An 18,080-nucleotide genomic window follows, 5' to 3' on the forward strand; every position below is an offset into this window, starting at 1 on the left:
TCTTTTCCTCCCGACATGTACTTTACGGATTTTTATATTTGAAACTGAAAACTTATTTGCATCGAAATTAGGTATGGCTTGTATATAGTCCAATAATTTTTAGAATTGATTTTGATGTTTTCAGAAATTAGGTAGGGGAGACCGGGGATAGTTGACTATAGGGGTAGGTAGACTAACTACCGAAAACTCTTCGACAGTGTATGAACTATGTCATCTGATCATAACCAAGCATTACATTTCGCGTCCCGCTCAGTTGTCTGAAGCGTCACATCGCGGTCGTGCGTTGTTTTCNCCACTCTTTCCTATCCTGAGCTAATCTTCGTATTTCCCCAAAACTAGAACAACCCACATCCTTAACTATTTAACATTAATCTAATCTAGGTCTACCTCTACTCCTCTTAACTTCTATTTCTGCCTCTAATATGTCTCTGACTAGACCTTCATGCCTGAGAAGGTGTCCTACCAACCTATATATATCGCCTATTTTTTATTGACTTCCATAGAGTCCTCTGTTCTCCTATTCTTTCTAATACCTCTTCATTTCTAACCCTCTCTATCCACGGTATCCTCATCATTCTCCTGTAACGCCACATTTCGAACGGTTCTAACCTTTTCTTTTCCGCCGCGCCCACCGTCCATGTTTCGCACCCGTACAGCGCCGCGCTCCAAACATACACCTTCAGCAATCATTCTCGAATTTCTGAATTAATCGTTCTTTTTACTTGAAGGCCAATCGACCCTACGCTTTCCTCTGATTTATATCCCTACTACTCCTTCCGTCCTCACTTATCTGAAACTGGATTAGATTTGGTTCTATCAGTGAAATCTGTTGAACAAAAATTTTTCTAGTGATTACCCTTTACCCCATTATCTATGCTTAATCTTCGGCAAGACTTCGTCCCTTGGGGTATACGGTTTTTGACTAGTTTTCCTGTCAGACATAGTCATTAATTGCTATTGTCTTACTTGGATGTTCTATTTTTTTATTAACCCTCGTACCAGTATCAGATTCCCCATCCACCACCAACATCGGTCTGCCAGCTGTAGTGTGATTATTCCACTGCATGGCCTACTGCGCATCGTCGTTATAAAAGCTGCTGCTTGTTTGCGGCCCGCTAGTCAGCTGTTTGCTGTTGTTGGTTCGATCTCGTGCGGGTTGTTTTAGCGAACGAACTTCTTTCATTCATTCATTCATTAATTTACCGGCTCTGGCAGTCGCTGTTTCAAAATTTTTGTAAAACAGGAAACAATGGCCACCTACGCTACCTACAGGCACATCGAACTCGACAAAGTCGGCTACGGAAAGAAAAGGTGAGCTTTACCGGTAGATTTGTAAGGATAACGTTAAAAAGCTTTGTGCGGCTTACCTACTCCATGTAGATTGATGGCAGAGCATTTTTGTACCTATTAATTTCAAACGAAAGTACATTACCTGCTTATTTTTAAAGTATTGTAATAATTATAGTATTTGTTACGATTGTCCTTAATATTCTGCAAGGATACTCCGCGGATTAGTTAATTTCCTTATACTATTCGTAAGTATAATTTGTATTTTAGATTTTTAAAAAGAGCATTAGCCTGTATAATACCCTATTATGTAGTTACATTAAATTTTTAATTAAGAGCTTTCACCTTGAAAGCTTTAATCTCTAAGGTTATAAAAGATTTTTCTCAATTTACGTCACCAGAGTTGCGTTAAAGCAATCAATATCAACTGTTGAGATTTGACCTAGAAAGATGAAGTGGTCTTCTGACGAAATTGATTTTAGAGAAAATTAAATATCTCACTAACAATAACTTCGTGCCAAAATTGTTGTCAGACAGATGAACAAGTTAGAATAAGTTTTTCTTTATTAGATAGAACTTTTTCAATTTTCTCTACGTTCATCGATTAGGTAGGTATCTTTTTATTAAAATGTAATTTCCATCACATCTTGTGAAATTAATCTAATTCAATTTTGTGAAAACGGATTGAAAATAGCCTTTTTTCGATTTTCTTTTAGTAAAGTGTAGGATATCACGCGATAATGAGTGTGACATTGGAATTAGTTCGTTTCTTTATTGATTTTTAAAATTGATTTAGGTGTATTTTAAGATCGCGATAAAAATTGGCTTACCTACGAAAATTATTTTTTAATGTGATATTTTTCGTAAAAATCTTTCAACTTATGCAGGCTGACTTATCATTCGTTTTTAGATATAAGATATTCTTAGTAGGAAAATGTAATGATTCCACTAGAAAATATTGTATTTCTGAAATTACATTTTTTGATTGTTTCATAGGGGCATTATTTTTATTAGAAAGTATCAAAGGTCACGAAAATCAGTTTTTCTCAGATATTTCATAATTTTCGTTAATATTAGTTAATATAAAATTTGATTGTAAAATAAATGTACAAAAGATCCTTGACTTAATTTTCGTAGAAGGAATAGTTTTCGATGTAGGGTTGAAAAAGCTGGAGCATTGGGCTGCATTCTGTGTCAAGGGTATATAGTGCCTTGAGATAAAACGTCCTGCAGGCTTAATCAATAATTAATCTTTCGGAAACAACCTACCAACGTGTATAATTTAATTTTTAAAAGCAACCTCATCTGTTTAACTAAAAAAAGGTTCAAATCTTCTTTTTGTTTGTCTTTGCGTTTATTTGCGGATATGAAATCAATTCAACCATTTCAAAGGTTTTCTGCTTTAATCACATTTTGCCGTGATGTTTTTCATTTATCGATAGTATTGAACCATCGTAGACAGTTCTATACTTAGCACTGCCTTCAGTTTGAACCAAAACAGGAAATTGCAATAGGCAAATGCTAAATTACATATTCTTAATGAAAAAAGGACTAAACAAACCAGTCGAAAAGGTCATTCCTTTCTTTGTAACGCTTTTTTATCGATCTATTCTTGTCTGAGTTGATTATGCAATTTTTAATTCAAACTCACCACCAAAACAGATCGTAAATAATTACCGCCTTAATTAGATCTGTGCAAAAGCGGTTTGTTGTGTAATTAACTTAATGTTGAATAGTTTATTAACGATAATTTACTGTATCTGCATTGTTTTGTGTCTGGTGTCGATTTTTTTTTCATTATATCAGCTGGTTAGCATTTCGAAAAAAGAAAAAAGAAAATGTTTTGTACTTATTTGTTACATTTGTCCTTACACTTCATTTTTATTTAGCATGTTTATTAACGTGCATGCTTTAAATTACTTTGACAGAAACTACTTTTACCATACCTACACAGATGAATAAAGATAAAAAGTAATCGAATGCTTATTATTACCTTATCAAGTTACGCGTTTGTTTTGCATTGTAATCAAGTATTAATTAAATGGTTTTGTTCGTCTAGATTTGGTATTTGTCTGTCGCTTATCTCAGCTTCTCTCTAACAAATTTTTATGGAAGAAAAGTACAGAGTAGATGCGTAATCGTAACTAATATTATACATACAAATGAGAGTTTGTTAGTTTGTTACTATTTTACACTTTAAATACTTTGCCGATCATCATGAAATTTTGTACACACATTGTCAGGGATACAGAAAAGGATATAGGGTACTTTTTATCTAGAAAGAAAATACTGTTCCCGAGGGATAGGAAAATTAGTTTTACACATATAGTCGTTGATGATCCTTGACTCTTAGTTAGGACATGAATGCGAGCGAAGCCACGGATAAAACCTAAGTAGGTACAGTATTTTGCTTAAGTTCATCACTAATACTTTAGGTGCATACACCATCCTTTCAGCATTTCATCCCTTTGTCAGCGGCGACTATACTTACATTTATATTATATTATGTATATATTTTTCTTGTTTAATTGTTATTGTTCAGTTACACTTCAGTTAAGCTCTAACAATGTCAAGTGCAACCGAGTCAGTATACCTCCCGTTTTATTTTAATTAGATCCAAAAAAGAAAGTGTTACTTATAAACTTTTTCAGTTCAATTAAAATTAATGATGTGGAAGTAAGTGGTTTGTATGGATACCTAGTAGTATCTAAACCGTTTCCATGACGACCTAGTTACTTCTAAATTGAGCAAATTTAGTTAAATTTAACCAATTAACTTTAGCGGACGCACTTCTAATAGCACCAACTTCTACTCCATACCGAACCAAGTTTAATGCCACACAATTTATATTTCTGTTAACAGTTATTGTGCTTGTTAATTTGTGAAAAAATGAAATATTGAAATGAGAAAAATTTTCATATTTCACTCTAGATAGGTATGCAATTTCTTTTTTTATGTTCTGTGAAGATTAAGATCGGTGGTCAGTTGTAACTGTTTTTGACTGTGATACGTATAATATATTTTAAACGTTTGTCCTGTAGCATTTCGGTATCCGTAGAAATTCGCAATGAACCATATGGAGCATGACAACACAGTTATGGTCGGTTTGCTCTGTAACGTTACTTTTAAAGTTGGTTCAGTTTTTTTTTTTCATTCGCCGTACCTGCAATAGGAGAAACCGTAGAATTTTTATTATGACAAGATAAATTAATGTACCTACTGCAACTTTATTGCAGCTTTTCTACAGACGACGTATCAATTGTATTGAGAACGTTACTTTGTAAGATCGATTAATTTTATATTTTAAATAGCATGGAAAAACCTGTGAATTTTAGTTTCTTTTTCGGCCAATAGTTTTTTTGGCCACTTTCTTATTGAGCAACGTCAAGTATTTTTCCAATTTTACCAGAGCGGTATAAAAAATACGAATTACCGTTGGAAAATGACAAATGTCATGCAGTCAATTTGTAGGGTGTCTATCTCCTCTAATAGCACAACAACATTCTGGAACGAATTGACGAAGGAAACGATTACATTTGAACAATTTCAACTGGTTCCATACGATTACGTTAAAATTGGTTACATTTTATGGATAATTTAGCCTTTTGCGATTGTCTTGTCGGAGATAACGCACCCACGAATCGCCACTGTAAATGAATATAGCTACGTGCATATGTATAGGTAACGTTTTCCGCAACAAAAGCAGTATTGACATTGAATTCATTTGTGCCAGAGATAACGGTTTTAAAATGTATTCAAATTTAGTTAATAGCGAATAAGCATCACGCTGCTTATACATAAATCCGAGTTCAACGATATTTGTACATTTTATCACGTAATTGTAAACAGTATTAGCACTTGCTTTATAATTTTTGCGTCTCGTACTTATTGTTTTTAATTCGAACTTATGAATGTATCATTCCAACTAAGTTTTCACTAAGGATCTTAAAATTATACAGGTCACTGGCCTTTTTTCTTTGTCTTTTTTTTTTATTCAAGGTAACAATTCGATTCATTGTTCACTTAGTTTTTCCATTATAAGCAAAGTTTTGTTTATTTTGATAATATATACAGAGTGGATCAAAACCGCTCTTTGTAGTCACTTTGATGCCCCTGTATATATATAGGTGATCTAATAATTATAAGTAATCGAACATCTATATTTAGAACTTCTAAAACTGAAAATATTTTCTAATTCGATTACTTTTGCTTTTCTTCTTGTGTCAAACACTTTAACTCAATTTTTCTCTTACGCTAAATTCTCTGAAAGAGTCTTCCTTATCTCTTATTGTCTCTAACTAGAATTGCAATGTGCAACTGTAATTTTAATTATTAAACCATTTTGCTAATATGCCCTTAACGATTACCCACGCCAATTAAAACGCAAAGTGGTGACATTTATAGGTTTGTAAACGTAAACGAAACCGAGCTTACCGCTTATTTATCGAAGAGAGAAAATGCCACGACTTATTGGTCGATTTGGTTGTTGCCTTACTTTCCTTAATTTCATGGAATTAAAACTAATTAATCGCTCGTTACTTTACGTGTCCGTTGCAATGGGTCAGTCAACTTTAAACTTTTTTATTGTTTCCTAATAAACAACAGCGTGACGGATTCTATGCGGCGCGTGTGAAAATGGTCAACGAAACTGTTGTTATCAAACATATACCTCGCAGACACAAACTTGCATTGCAATCATAATTATTACTGTCGAACTATTATTTATATTCATTAAGGTTTATAGACCCGACATACTGTCATTTTTCACTTTCAAGTACATTATTTGCTATGTAAAAAAGCATCATCATCATCATCATAAGGTCGTCAGTCCTAAAGGGTGGTTGGACACGCATCTCCACATATTCTTATCCTGAGATAATCTTCGCATTTCCCTAAAGCTAGAGCAACCCATATCCTTAACTATTTGTAAACAGGAATTTAATCTAGGTCTATCTCGCTTCTCCTTCTGATATGTCTAGCCCTTCATGCCTCAGAAGGTGACCTACCAACCTATCTCGCCTATTCTTGATTGAGTTCCATAGAGTCCTCTGTTCTCCTATTCTTTCTAATACCTCGTCATTTCTAACCTTCTCTATCCACGGTATCCCTATCATTCGCCTGTAACACCACACTTTGAACGCTTCTGGCCTTTTTCCCAGCCAAGCCCCCGTCCTTGTTTCGCACCCATTCAGCGCCGTACTCCAGACAAACACCTTTAACAATCTTTTTCGAATTTCTAAATTAACCGTTCTGGAATATAGAAGTGACCTCTTTTTGTTGCGCTTTTTTCTATTTTGTTTTCCTACAGCTCCTTCCATCCTGAGTTAGCTAATTTCCGATAGATACTGAAAACTAACCCCTTTTTCCAATTTTTCGTCTCCTGTCTTCTTACCTTGCATACCAGTATTTTTGTTTTACTTTTATTTATTTTCATACGATTCTGTTTTGTCAATACCGTTTTCAGTTCATTTATAAGGCTATCTTAAACACCTCCTTGCTAGATGTTAATTGTCCTAAATATCTCCCACACGTACAATAAAATGAAAACGCTTTTAAACACATCAAAAGATTTTAATTACTGAAAGCTCTGCCTGTGTTCTGGGCAGTTACAGCTTTATCAAGTGTAATTAGTTGCTACCTTGTAAGCAAGTCATTGCGCAGTTTTCTGTGATTTATGTCCTTTTTCCTGTCAATATATTTAGACGATTATAATATTGTTCTTGTCATATTTATAAGCCATATAATTTTGAACGTATCGATTATTTGAACACATCCAAATGTGTGTACCAACGTATCATTCGATCAAACGGTGCCATTCGTTAAAAGCTCTCAGTTGAATTGGTGTCGAACATGAGGACTTTGCCTTGTTTAAACTCGTCAATACAATAGATGCAAATGGCGATGACTGGTGCCAGAAGCTTTTGAAAGAGCGAATGCAGGGCACCCTGCAGAAATCATTCAAAAGAACACATGTCATCCGTTCTGAAGTCCAATTGGGATCAATACAATGGAGAGTATTAAAAAAAACTTCTAATTGTCAGTCTCTATGCTAATGAGTACAGATTTAAGGCCATTAACTAGTAGCATTTCTTTTTAATGCCATTTATTGTACATCTAACGAAAATATGTTCTCTTTTCCAAAACAATTTAACTGAAGCAGAATTTGTTTTTATTTTATCAAAATTTTTACATCAACATTTCTGAAACATTACAAGTCTCAACTCAGACTCTGTTAATACCTGTTCATTATTCATGAAAGTTAATTTAGCTTGTACTCATAGCTTAGCTTAACATATATCGTTTTTATGATTTTCACTTAGGATTAGTCTTCTAACGGTTTTAATTCTGCAAATGTAAGTGCATCAGTGGCTAAATGGAATTCACAAATTGCTGTGTTTAATATTTTCACGTGCGTGCAGTTGTAATTTAATTGCTTTCGAGGAAGTTGTTTATTAAGAGGAAAACGTTCGCATTTTAATAGTGCGATTAAATAACTTTTGACGGATAAAATTCCTCAAGAAATAAAAATTATGATGAACGAAATACAGAGTGATCGCTTTACAAGATGAAAACTCGGAGAGAAAGATGTTGCTATAGTTCGGTCAATTCAACAGGGCGATATTAGCAATAAATTACTTAACTGGAATAAAGAGAAATTCTATTTTTTTTTTCAACATATCAAGTAATTTGAAATGAATCATTTGTATTTTAAATATAATCTGAGAGGTTGATCACAGTATTTTACATAATACAACGAACAGTGTAGAAAAATAGCTGTTTCTAAATTTAAAAATTTATAACTGATTTCGCCTTCCTAAACTGACCCTCTTTTGGCCACCTTCTGCAACATTCCTTGTAACTTTTTAGCAATAAATTAAGCTGGAAGTAAATGAATGAATGCCATTGAACTTGAGCAATAACAAAGCAGTAGCAGGTAACCGCAAGACGTTGTGATTCGTATTGCGGTTATTATTAGTGGCTTCTTTTTCGAGTTTGGTTTCCTTCATTGATTAAATATAACAAAATACCGGTTAACCATCCAATTCGTCATACGTCACTGTCCTATGCACATATTTTTCATTGAATTCCAACAAGTAATTTTATATTGTAACTAACAACAAACAAACGCAAATGTCTCGATCTGTGTACAATCTATTACATGTACCATACATCGAATTAATTCTACATTCATTAAAAAAGAGTGCGGAACAAATGGTTGCACGGCTAATTGCGTATCTGCCCCTTTTTCGGTTAGATACATAGGTACCTATAAATAATATTATAATAGATCATCAAATGTTGGCATTTAAGGCAAAATGAGTATGACGCAGCTAATATTTTTTAAAAGCCTTCGTCGTTACGAAGCAAATATGCCCTGAAGAATATGAAAAAGCCTCCTTGATTAAGGTCAATACCTTTTTAACGATAGTGCAAAGTTGTTGGTTGTGTACAGAATAAGAGTGGTACGTGAATGTTAGTGCACTCATCAGTTTCTATATGTATGTATGTATGTATAATAACTAATGCCCAAGTAGTGGTGAGCATGCCGGTTATAATGACGAAGCCCACGAGGCGGATTGGATTAAAAAATTACGTGTAATTAACTCATTTTATTAATTCATTCACATCCGACAGTTCTTGCTTGAAACGGGTAATGGCAAACTCTGCCCACCAAATCATTCAGGTCAAAAAACAGTACAAGTAAAAGAATTAGACGTACTTTCAAATTTTTATAGTTTTCTAAAAAGAATAGTCCTTTAATTTTTACGATCTGGGTCCTTGGTTTAATATGCCATTGTTTAAACTTCAATTTCATCATTGTCATTATAATATTGCATTTCTCTTTTTGTATTATTATCACCATTCTATAGAAATTTCATTGAATTATGTAAAATACATCAACTGCTATAAAAGAAATTTAAAAATTCCTTATATCGGATGAGTTTACCGTCGACCTGCTGGTGTGAAACGCTCTGCATCAGGACATATGTATTTATAATTAATGCGCATATTTTTTCTGTATCACGAACCAAGTGGATTACATTAAGACAGCAGAAGTGAAGCCTTTTATTTCAGTCATTAATTATTGTTAGAGAGCAGGCGCGATTATTATACAGAGCAGTTGCTCTAACTGTAAGTTAAGATTGTTTTGTGTTTAAATAATTTTATAGTGGAAAATGTATGAATTGAATGCAGTCCTTAATGGTAGGATGCTATCTCGTCCCCGTACCACATGGTTGCTAACTCGCATCTTCGCTGCTAACTTCATACTGTCGAATTTTTGGTAGGTGTGCGTGCGCAACAAATAATGAATTAGCCCTCAGCCTGTTAACGGAAATAAGGCTTCTTCTGCTTTCGGGGATACGATGACATAATTAGTCGGTCTTCCTGCGGAGGAAGGATGTCGAACACGTACGATGAGGTTGTGGTGTCGATTACAAAGTTGGAATTAGTAAAAATGTTTGTAATTTTTCTTAGTCGGAAAGCATGCAGACATCACTGTAGATCACTAAATTGCCACTAAAAAAACGCAAAATTCTCATGTGAATCGTTTTGAGATTTTCTGATATAAGTATGCTGATTAATTGGTGTAGGCTTTCATGGCAGGAGTCAATTAGGACATCGGAGGTTTCCGGGTTTGTTGACCATGGTCTAAATTAGTTGATGATTCTACCAGACATATCGTCATCAGCTGTGGATGACATCTTCAGCGACTTGCTGTCGCAGTTACATGACAGATATCTCTATCCGACCGTTTGGTCAGATCTTTTCCTCCCGACATGTACTTTACGGATTTTTATATTTGAAACTGAAAACTTATTTGCATCGAAATTAGGTATGGCTTGTATATAGTCCAATAATTTTTAGAATTGATTTTGATGTTTTCAGAAATTAGGTAGGGGAGACCGGGGATAGTTGACTATAGGGGTAGGTAGACTAACTACCGAAAACTCTTCGACAGTGTATGAACTATGTCATCTGATCATAACCAAGCATTACATTTCGCGTCCCGCTCAGTTGTCTGAAGCGTCACATCGCGGTCGTGCGTTGTTTTCGAACACTGACATGTTTTTCATATTTCAATTACATAAGTAATATTTTGATATATTGTATTTTTTGATCTGATGCCTACTCGTTTTATGTAAATCATTTTTCTATTAGTCCTAGCATTTAATGAGGGCACATTTATCATATTTCATATCTTATTTTTCAAGTCAACGGCAGTGTTTAGGCTAGCCATGCGATCAAAATTAAAAATGGCGTCTGGGGTTGGTAGACCAATTTTTTTCGGGGCTGGTTGAATAATTATTCAACCAACCCCAATGAAATATGTAGTTGAAAACAACACGTAAATTAACTTTTTATTGGACTTTTAAATCGTTACGTGGCCAAATTAAAAGAAAAATTAGAACAGAATCCGAAATTGACGAGAGCAGAATTAACCCTGGACACAGTGGAATATATAAAAAATTGACAAATTTTTACTAATTTAGAAGAGGAAACTTTAGCCAGTTTATTTTTTAACAAAAGGTTCAATTATATTAAAAAAATGTTTAATTATTTGCTCCTTCTCATGATTTGACTCTTACTGGTACATGAGTCAACTTACCCCGGGCATATGGTCTACCTACCCCGGGCCAGGGGTAGATTGACTAAGATTTAATATTTTGTAAAATGCATTAAATCATCACTATTATACTAAACTAAGAACTAAATATTACATATTTTTATTAGGTTAATAGATTTTCTATCAATTAACATGCTTTTCTTGTCTATATACATTAAAACACAAAAAATATGAACTATTCAGTAAAAAACTAGTCAACCATCCCCGGTCTCCCCTGCTCCCTGCATAAACAGATAGATTGATTGTGAATATTATTTAATCCTTGTTGCACCCTCTATTATTTGGTTCGGTTCGAGTAACTTTACGTCTAAAATTAGCGATTTAATACTTATTATGTATGCAGAATGATATCCGCCCTCATACGTATATATATGCATTTGTGTAACCGCAGACTGGCAAAACAAATGGAGTCCGCCAAGCGTAAAAATGTCATTGAAGACAACATTGTGTACCATTGTTCATTAGCAATTTATAGAATCGGTTGACAGGTCGCAACCTCAAAACGACGAACCTTCTTCTGAATTCGTATTTCCGTTTCCTTTATTATTTTATTTTCCTCTTATGCGATCGATCACAACTTGCCGAACCCATTCCCATTGTTTAGATTATTATAATTCCCAAGTCTCGTCGTCATCCCAACGATTAATAAATACCATTAAGTTGTGACGGTTCAAATGAAATGGATCGGATGATTTGCATACATCTGCTCACATAATTTTTGATTGTTGATTCAATGCCGCTCAAGAATAGGAGCAAACGGGTCTTCTTCTTTTGTTTAAATAATAGATACTTTGATCCTGTCTACACTCACCATTGGTGTGCGAGAAATAAAAACGCATCAGTTAGCTGTATTGAGTGCAGCTCTGTGACCCTCTAAATTTGCGGCTTTATATCAGCGGTGCGGTTTCCTAGGCGGTACGCAGAACTATCTCGTGCGGCCCAGTTAAATTAAGTCGCAAAAATATTTTAATATTACTTATTGTAAAAATACTTTAATATTACCTATTGTAATGAATAACAACAACCGAGGGATGAAAACTTATGCGAAGTAATTAGTTATTCAGTTCGTAATACATCATCCTCCTACACACGCATAAGGATGGCAAAAGATTTTAATGTCTTTATCTTGGCGTGTAATTACCTGCTGGTTCTTTCCAAACGCAACGAACAATGGCCCTTTGTATTTTCACGTACGTGAAGCGATAATGGTCTGTGTTTTTTAAGATTAAATAATAAAATAAAACGAACACTATTACCAAGACGTCGCAGCCACAATCTGCTTCAGATACGCCTGGGCAACAGCTCAGAAAATAGCGTTACAGTTTGATCAAAATGTGATGTTGTAAATTATGTGTTACTCATATAATTGTCTCTTGTTTTACTACTAGCAGGACCAAAAGGGCTCAAATTCTTCAGCCCAAAGTCCTTACTTTAAGTGCTTTAGCCCTTTTCCCCAATTAGCCCCATTTACTTGTTCACGAAAAGACTTCAGTTACAATGCTTTCAATTCCTGAAAGGACTCATCATTATCATAAGCACCATAAGGTCATCAATCATAAGACTGGTTGGACATGCACCTTCAATATTTCTTATCCTGACCTAATCTTCGCGTTTCCCAAACACTAGAATATCCCACATCCTTAACTACTATTTGTGAACAATAATCTAATCTAGGTCTACCTCTACTTCTCTTAACTCCTGTTTTTTTGCTTCTGCTTTGACTAGCCCTTCATGTATTAGAAGGTGTCCCAGTAACCTTTCTGGTGACTTCTTTTTGTTGAAGGCTACTCGACCCTGTGGTATTCTTTATTTTATATCTCTACTGTTCCATCCTAAGTTATCAAACTTCCTATTAGATACTGAAAATCAATCACTTCTTCAAATTTCTCGTCCCCTAGCTTTATATTCGCTATTTCCGTACTTTTCTTCCCTTTCGTACTAGTATTTTTGTTATACTTTATTTATTTAGATAAATCTAATCATACTAATATTTTGCTCTTATACATCTATCCCTACAGTTGTCCTGAAATTATTATGTTGACGCTTTTGCTTGTGATTAACCTAAATGGAGCGGTACACTTGTCAAATATATTAATACTGGGATATTTGTCAAGTACACCAATCGTCTAAACCCCGCTTAATAGTCAATCTAAGTAAGTATGTATTATGTTGTACGTCCCTACAAAAGAAATAAATTGAAATGAAATCCTTTGCATTTGAATTTATCGGATGTCGGATGCACTTGTAGTTGTAAGTAGATTCACATAAAAGAATGAAGGATGCACAAAAGAGTTTTTTCTATGCTGCGTATCAAGTAACAACACAGCATTGGTGTAGCTGAAAAACGCGATTTCGAATCGTTCGTTCATCAGGGGAATGAAAAGTTTTCCTTGCATTCTGTCTGGAAATACAGGGCGATATTACACGCTTCTCAAAATTCTATAAAAACTGTATCTTTAAAGTCTTTGACGGGTGTTACAATTTGTTCAAAATATTCTGAACTAAAATATTGGTATGTAAAGGAAGAAAAAGTAGGGAAAGAGCGAATATAAAGATAGGAGAAGCAAGAAGTGGCTGATTTTAGATATCTAGGAAGTCAGATAAGTCAGGACGGAAGGAGTAGTAGGGATATAGAGCAGAGGATAGCGCAGGGTCGAGTCGCCTTCAATAAAAAGAAGTCACTTCTATGCTCGCGAACGGTTAATTTAGAAATTTGAAAAAGTTTGTTAAAGGTGTATCTTTGGAGGGCGGCGTTGTACGGGTGCGAAACATGGACAGTGTGCGCGGCGGAAAAGAAAAGGTTAGAAATGAAGAGGTATTAGAAAGAATAGGAGAACAGAGGACTCTATGGAAGTCAATAAAAAATAGGCGAGATAAGTTGGTAGGACACCTTCTCAGGCATGAAGGTCTAGTCAGAGACTTATTAGAGGCAGAAACAGGAGTTAGGAGGGGTAGAGGTAAACCTAGATTAGATTACTGTTTACAAATAGTTAAGGATGTGGGCTGTTCTAGTTTTAGGGAAATGCAAAGTGTAGCTCAGGATAGGAAAGAGTGGAGATACGTGTCCAACCAGTCTTAGGACTGACGACCCTATGACGATGTCATAAATAGAAACATTTTTGCTCGTGCTACGTCATCATCATCATAGGGTCGTTAATTCCAAGACTCTGTTCTCTGACTGTTTCTAATACGTCCTCATGTAAAAACAAAAAATTCAGACAAAGAAATGTGTAATTTCTGTGTTCAAAGAGCATTTCGCCTTACTTATGTAGTGCTTGTATCAAAAACAAAAAATCATTGTTTCTTGACCGTTATAATGAATTCCTTATCGCATTTGTGTGCTAATGCTAGATAGACAACATAAAAAAAGCCCAATGAAATTGCTTTCGATATAAAGGCGCTCCCATCAGGAAGATTGTTAACTAAAGAACTTCCTCAATTAAAATTCTTCAATTTTCCTAATAATTGCGCTCCGTATACTTGTGTATTATACATGTTAAGAGATAGGCCGATTGCCAATCTATAGCGAAGTCTCTTCAAGAAGAACAGCCGCAGATGCACGAAGACGGAGTCTGGCAACTTTTTCTGACGTGTATAAGTATTATATGTATCGTATTTGTGTGTTAACAGCAAATCATTATTGCCATAAAGCTGTAAAATTAGTTTCTTGACCCCGCGTCCTATTTCCTGGACTATGCTAGTACATGCGTTTTTATGAACCCCACATTAAGACCAATCGATTGGCAACGGGGAAAAACCGGATTAAATGCCGCAGTTCTAAAAGTTTTATACCGTTTCGCAGTTGAAAACAAAATGAAAAATCTTCTTTACTAAGTATGTGTTCTACTCTCTGTTCTTCCCCTATTTTTTACTTAATGTGAAATTAAAACCAATGGTGTTAAGAATTATTTTTTAAAAACTTACCGCCAACCTTTCGTCCTAGTTATCGGGCTTTCTTAATAATTTTCTCCAAAGTTATAACCAATATTATTTAATTTGGTTGGTCTGTGTTCTGTCGGAGCTGCCTGCGACGCGCTGATGAGATCCAAAAAGATCGAAATCGCGATCCGCGTCTGGCAGTTTCGATAGAATACAGACCACTTCGAATTATGTTAATATTATTTAATGTTTTTGAAAAGCTTTCGGATAATCTAAAAATATCGTGTAATACGCAGTTTAGACAAAAACCGGGTGCTTTAAAATGATTGTATATTACGACTTGAGTTTTATTGACATGAAATTTTCTAATATCAATACTAATAATATTCACATCCTGACAATAACTAATAAACGAAATTATGACAAGACGAAACGACGCTATAAATCATTCTATTAAAGATCGTATTCGTCGTATCAGGTACCTAAATGGCTATTTGACGTGAATTAGTAGCATGGGAAAATCAATATTGAAGACCCGTAAGAAGGTCTTGATTATTTATTAATATGCGATCAGAGAGAAAGTGGGTGAATATTAATAAGGTTAATCCTAAAGTTCCGAACGTTTTATCCACCGTATTTTTTTTTTGTTTTACTTACGATTAGCTAAAACTAAAAATTTGCACGATAGATAATAAATCAGTTACTTTCTAATAAGTTTTTCTCCTTTTCTACACAAGTAGTTATGCAAAATAGTGATGTGTTTTTCTTCTTGCACACTGCTTAGGAACAGTGGTGGAAAGCCGAATGAATTCCTTGTGAAATCCAACATTATTTTCCGGAAGATGTTCCGGTTTAATCAGAATCTTTAATTAAAAATCAGCTATAGAAATAATCAATTGAATAAAAGTAGACGGGTCTGTATTCGGGTGTATAGTTGGTTCCATACGTTCCGATAACATGTAACCATTAAATTCCGGTGTAAGTCCATGAAAAGACTCAGCTAGTTTTGAAAATAACTAACCGCCTCTTCGGAATTGAAGAAACCTAGCGAATTATTTATGATAAATACATGCATTTTAAATAAAAAATTAGGACTAAAAGAATCACCACAGATACACGTATCCGTTCTCAGTCATAGAAATAATAATTATGTATTTTCCTGTTGGACTAGTTTTTAATAGCCTTTCTTTGTTACAGGTATGTAGTCTGACAATGTTACACATTAAGGATAATTCCATATTTGGACGTGAGTGTCAATATTAATTTCAATAATTATTTTTTTTATATAGTTGGTAATATACGCGAAATTCTACACAAAGGTACAGTTCAGGATTTATTACTGTAGGTAATACGTATACCTAGTTCAATGTTCTTGTTATTCGTAAGTTATTGTAGAGAATTTTTACAATGCGTTGAGTCGTGATTGTTCGAAAATTAATAAACGTTGCTACACCTTCGCATAGTCTATTGAATTTATTGTTGTTGGGCTCTAGAATTGATGATTTGCCTGCAACCCGTCCGATGAAATTAAGAAGATAGAGCTTTTTAATTATAGAACCGTTATTGACTCGCTCAGATATGGGCTTAACTATTTATATTTACAAATAACTGACTAGGTACCACAGGTCAAACAATAAGATCCAAACTGTGTCAAGAGTTAAATCTTCTATTTAACCAGTCATAACGTACCTTATACTGTTACTCATTTACCTACGATTAGGTGTATCGAATAGGTACTATTTAACACAGTAATAAAGAAGTACGCACGTATTTACTTTCTCTGAGTCGGATAGCAAAAAAAAAAAAACGAAGAAATGAAAGCATTAATAACAAAAAAGTAACGAATGTTTGGTAGGTATCTATCTCTAATAAAGAGCCTGTTGGCTGGCTGAAAGGATTCTATCAAAAATCGTATTCAAACGTTTAATTAATATTTAGGAAAGTGATAGGATTGTAATACTTTCACCGCGTGCTCGCCGACAAAAACATTAACGAACACGTCGATTTTTTTAAGCCAATACTCAGCAAGTTTAAGGTCAAGATGGAAAATGGTAAAGTTCATTGTTTGTATGATATCCATTATACAGGGTGTCTCAGAAGTCGCGCACCCAATTGTTGGGATCGAAAGAGAAAAAAATTCTGAGCCCAAAAATCCATGCTTGAATTTTTTTTGTAAAGTAGATAATTAGTAATTAATGAATGAAAGTAACCAATCAGAAGCGCGCTACAGAAGAATAAAAAGTGAGTGGGAAGGTGGTAGGGGACGCGAGAGTGAGACGCTAGTGATGCACTCGGCTCCTCACGTAGTAGAAGGGATAGGCGTACGTGAGACTGGCTGCATGTGTGAGTCCGTGTACAAGTGTAAGCTAGTGTCAGTGCGTCGATAACAATGCGCGTATGAATGTGCGTGAGGAAATTTTTATTTTTTTATTACAGGCTCAAAATTTGACAGAATTCGACGGGAAAAGCTGTAGAATTCATTAAAATTATTTGAGATAAATTGAAAAATTAAAAAGTTCATCGAAAAAGATGACGGATTGGGCAACACTGAATTTATTTACTAAATAATTGTTAAAAAAAAATTGGTAGCAAGGCTCAGACGGTAGAAACTCTGACTGGTAGTTACTGAATGTTTTTTTTCTTTAAAATTACTGGAATAATAATTAATTTCAAAAAATTAGTAGCGAGGCTCAGCGGCGGATACTCCGGCCGACAGTTACTAAATTGTTTGTTTTTATCGGAGTAATAATTAATTGAAAAAAAATAGTCGCAAGGCTTAGAGGCATAAACTCCAGCCGACAGTTACTGGATGTATTTCTCATCCCAAATTGTCAGAGTAATAATTGATTCAGAAAAATTTGTAGCGAGGCTCAGAAGGCAGCAACTCAGACCGACAGCTACCGAATTTTTGATTCTTAATTATCGGAGTAATAATTAATAAAAAGAAAATTGGTAGCGAGGCTCAGAGGCATAAACTTATGCTGACAGTTCCCGAATTTTTTTTTTAAATTATCAGTCATAATTTATAAAAAAAAAATTAGTAATGAGGCCCAGAGGCAAAGGCACACGCTGACAGTTACTAAATCATTTTTGTTTATCGGAGTAATAATTAATTAAAAGAAAATTGGTAGCGAGGCTCAGAGGCATAAACTTATGCTGACAGTTACTAAATAGTTTTTTTTTTCTTTAAAATTACTGGAATAATAAATAATTTCAAAAAATTAGTAGCGAGGCTCAGCGGCGGATACTCCGGCCGACAGTTACTAAATTGTTTGTTTTTATCGGA

The 18,080-nt window shown here is 34.6% G+C and overlaps 1 protein-coding gene across 1 annotated transcript in view; it reads left to right on the forward strand.

Moving 5' to 3' along the window:
- Nucleotides 1–1,106: 1,106 nt before the first annotated feature.
- LOC108735451 (microtubule-associated protein Jupiter-like) overlaps nt 1,107–18,080 on the forward strand; it is a 43,458-nt gene continuing 26,484 nt past the window's right edge. The window contains exon 1 of the mRNA XM_018467409.2: nt 1,107–1,311. Within this exon, the coding sequence (XP_018322911.1) occupies nt 1,250–1,311 (62 nt within the window). The 5' untranslated portion in view covers nt 1,107–1,249. The remainder of the gene's footprint in view (nt 1,312–18,080) is intronic.

Source organism: Agrilus planipennis, unplaced genomic scaffold (assembly GCF_000699045.2).
Source record: "Agrilus planipennis isolate EAB-ADULT unplaced genomic scaffold, Apla_2.0 scaffold40, whole genome shotgun sequence".
NCBI lineage: Eukaryota > Metazoa > Arthropoda > Insecta > Coleoptera > Buprestidae > Agrilus > Agrilus planipennis.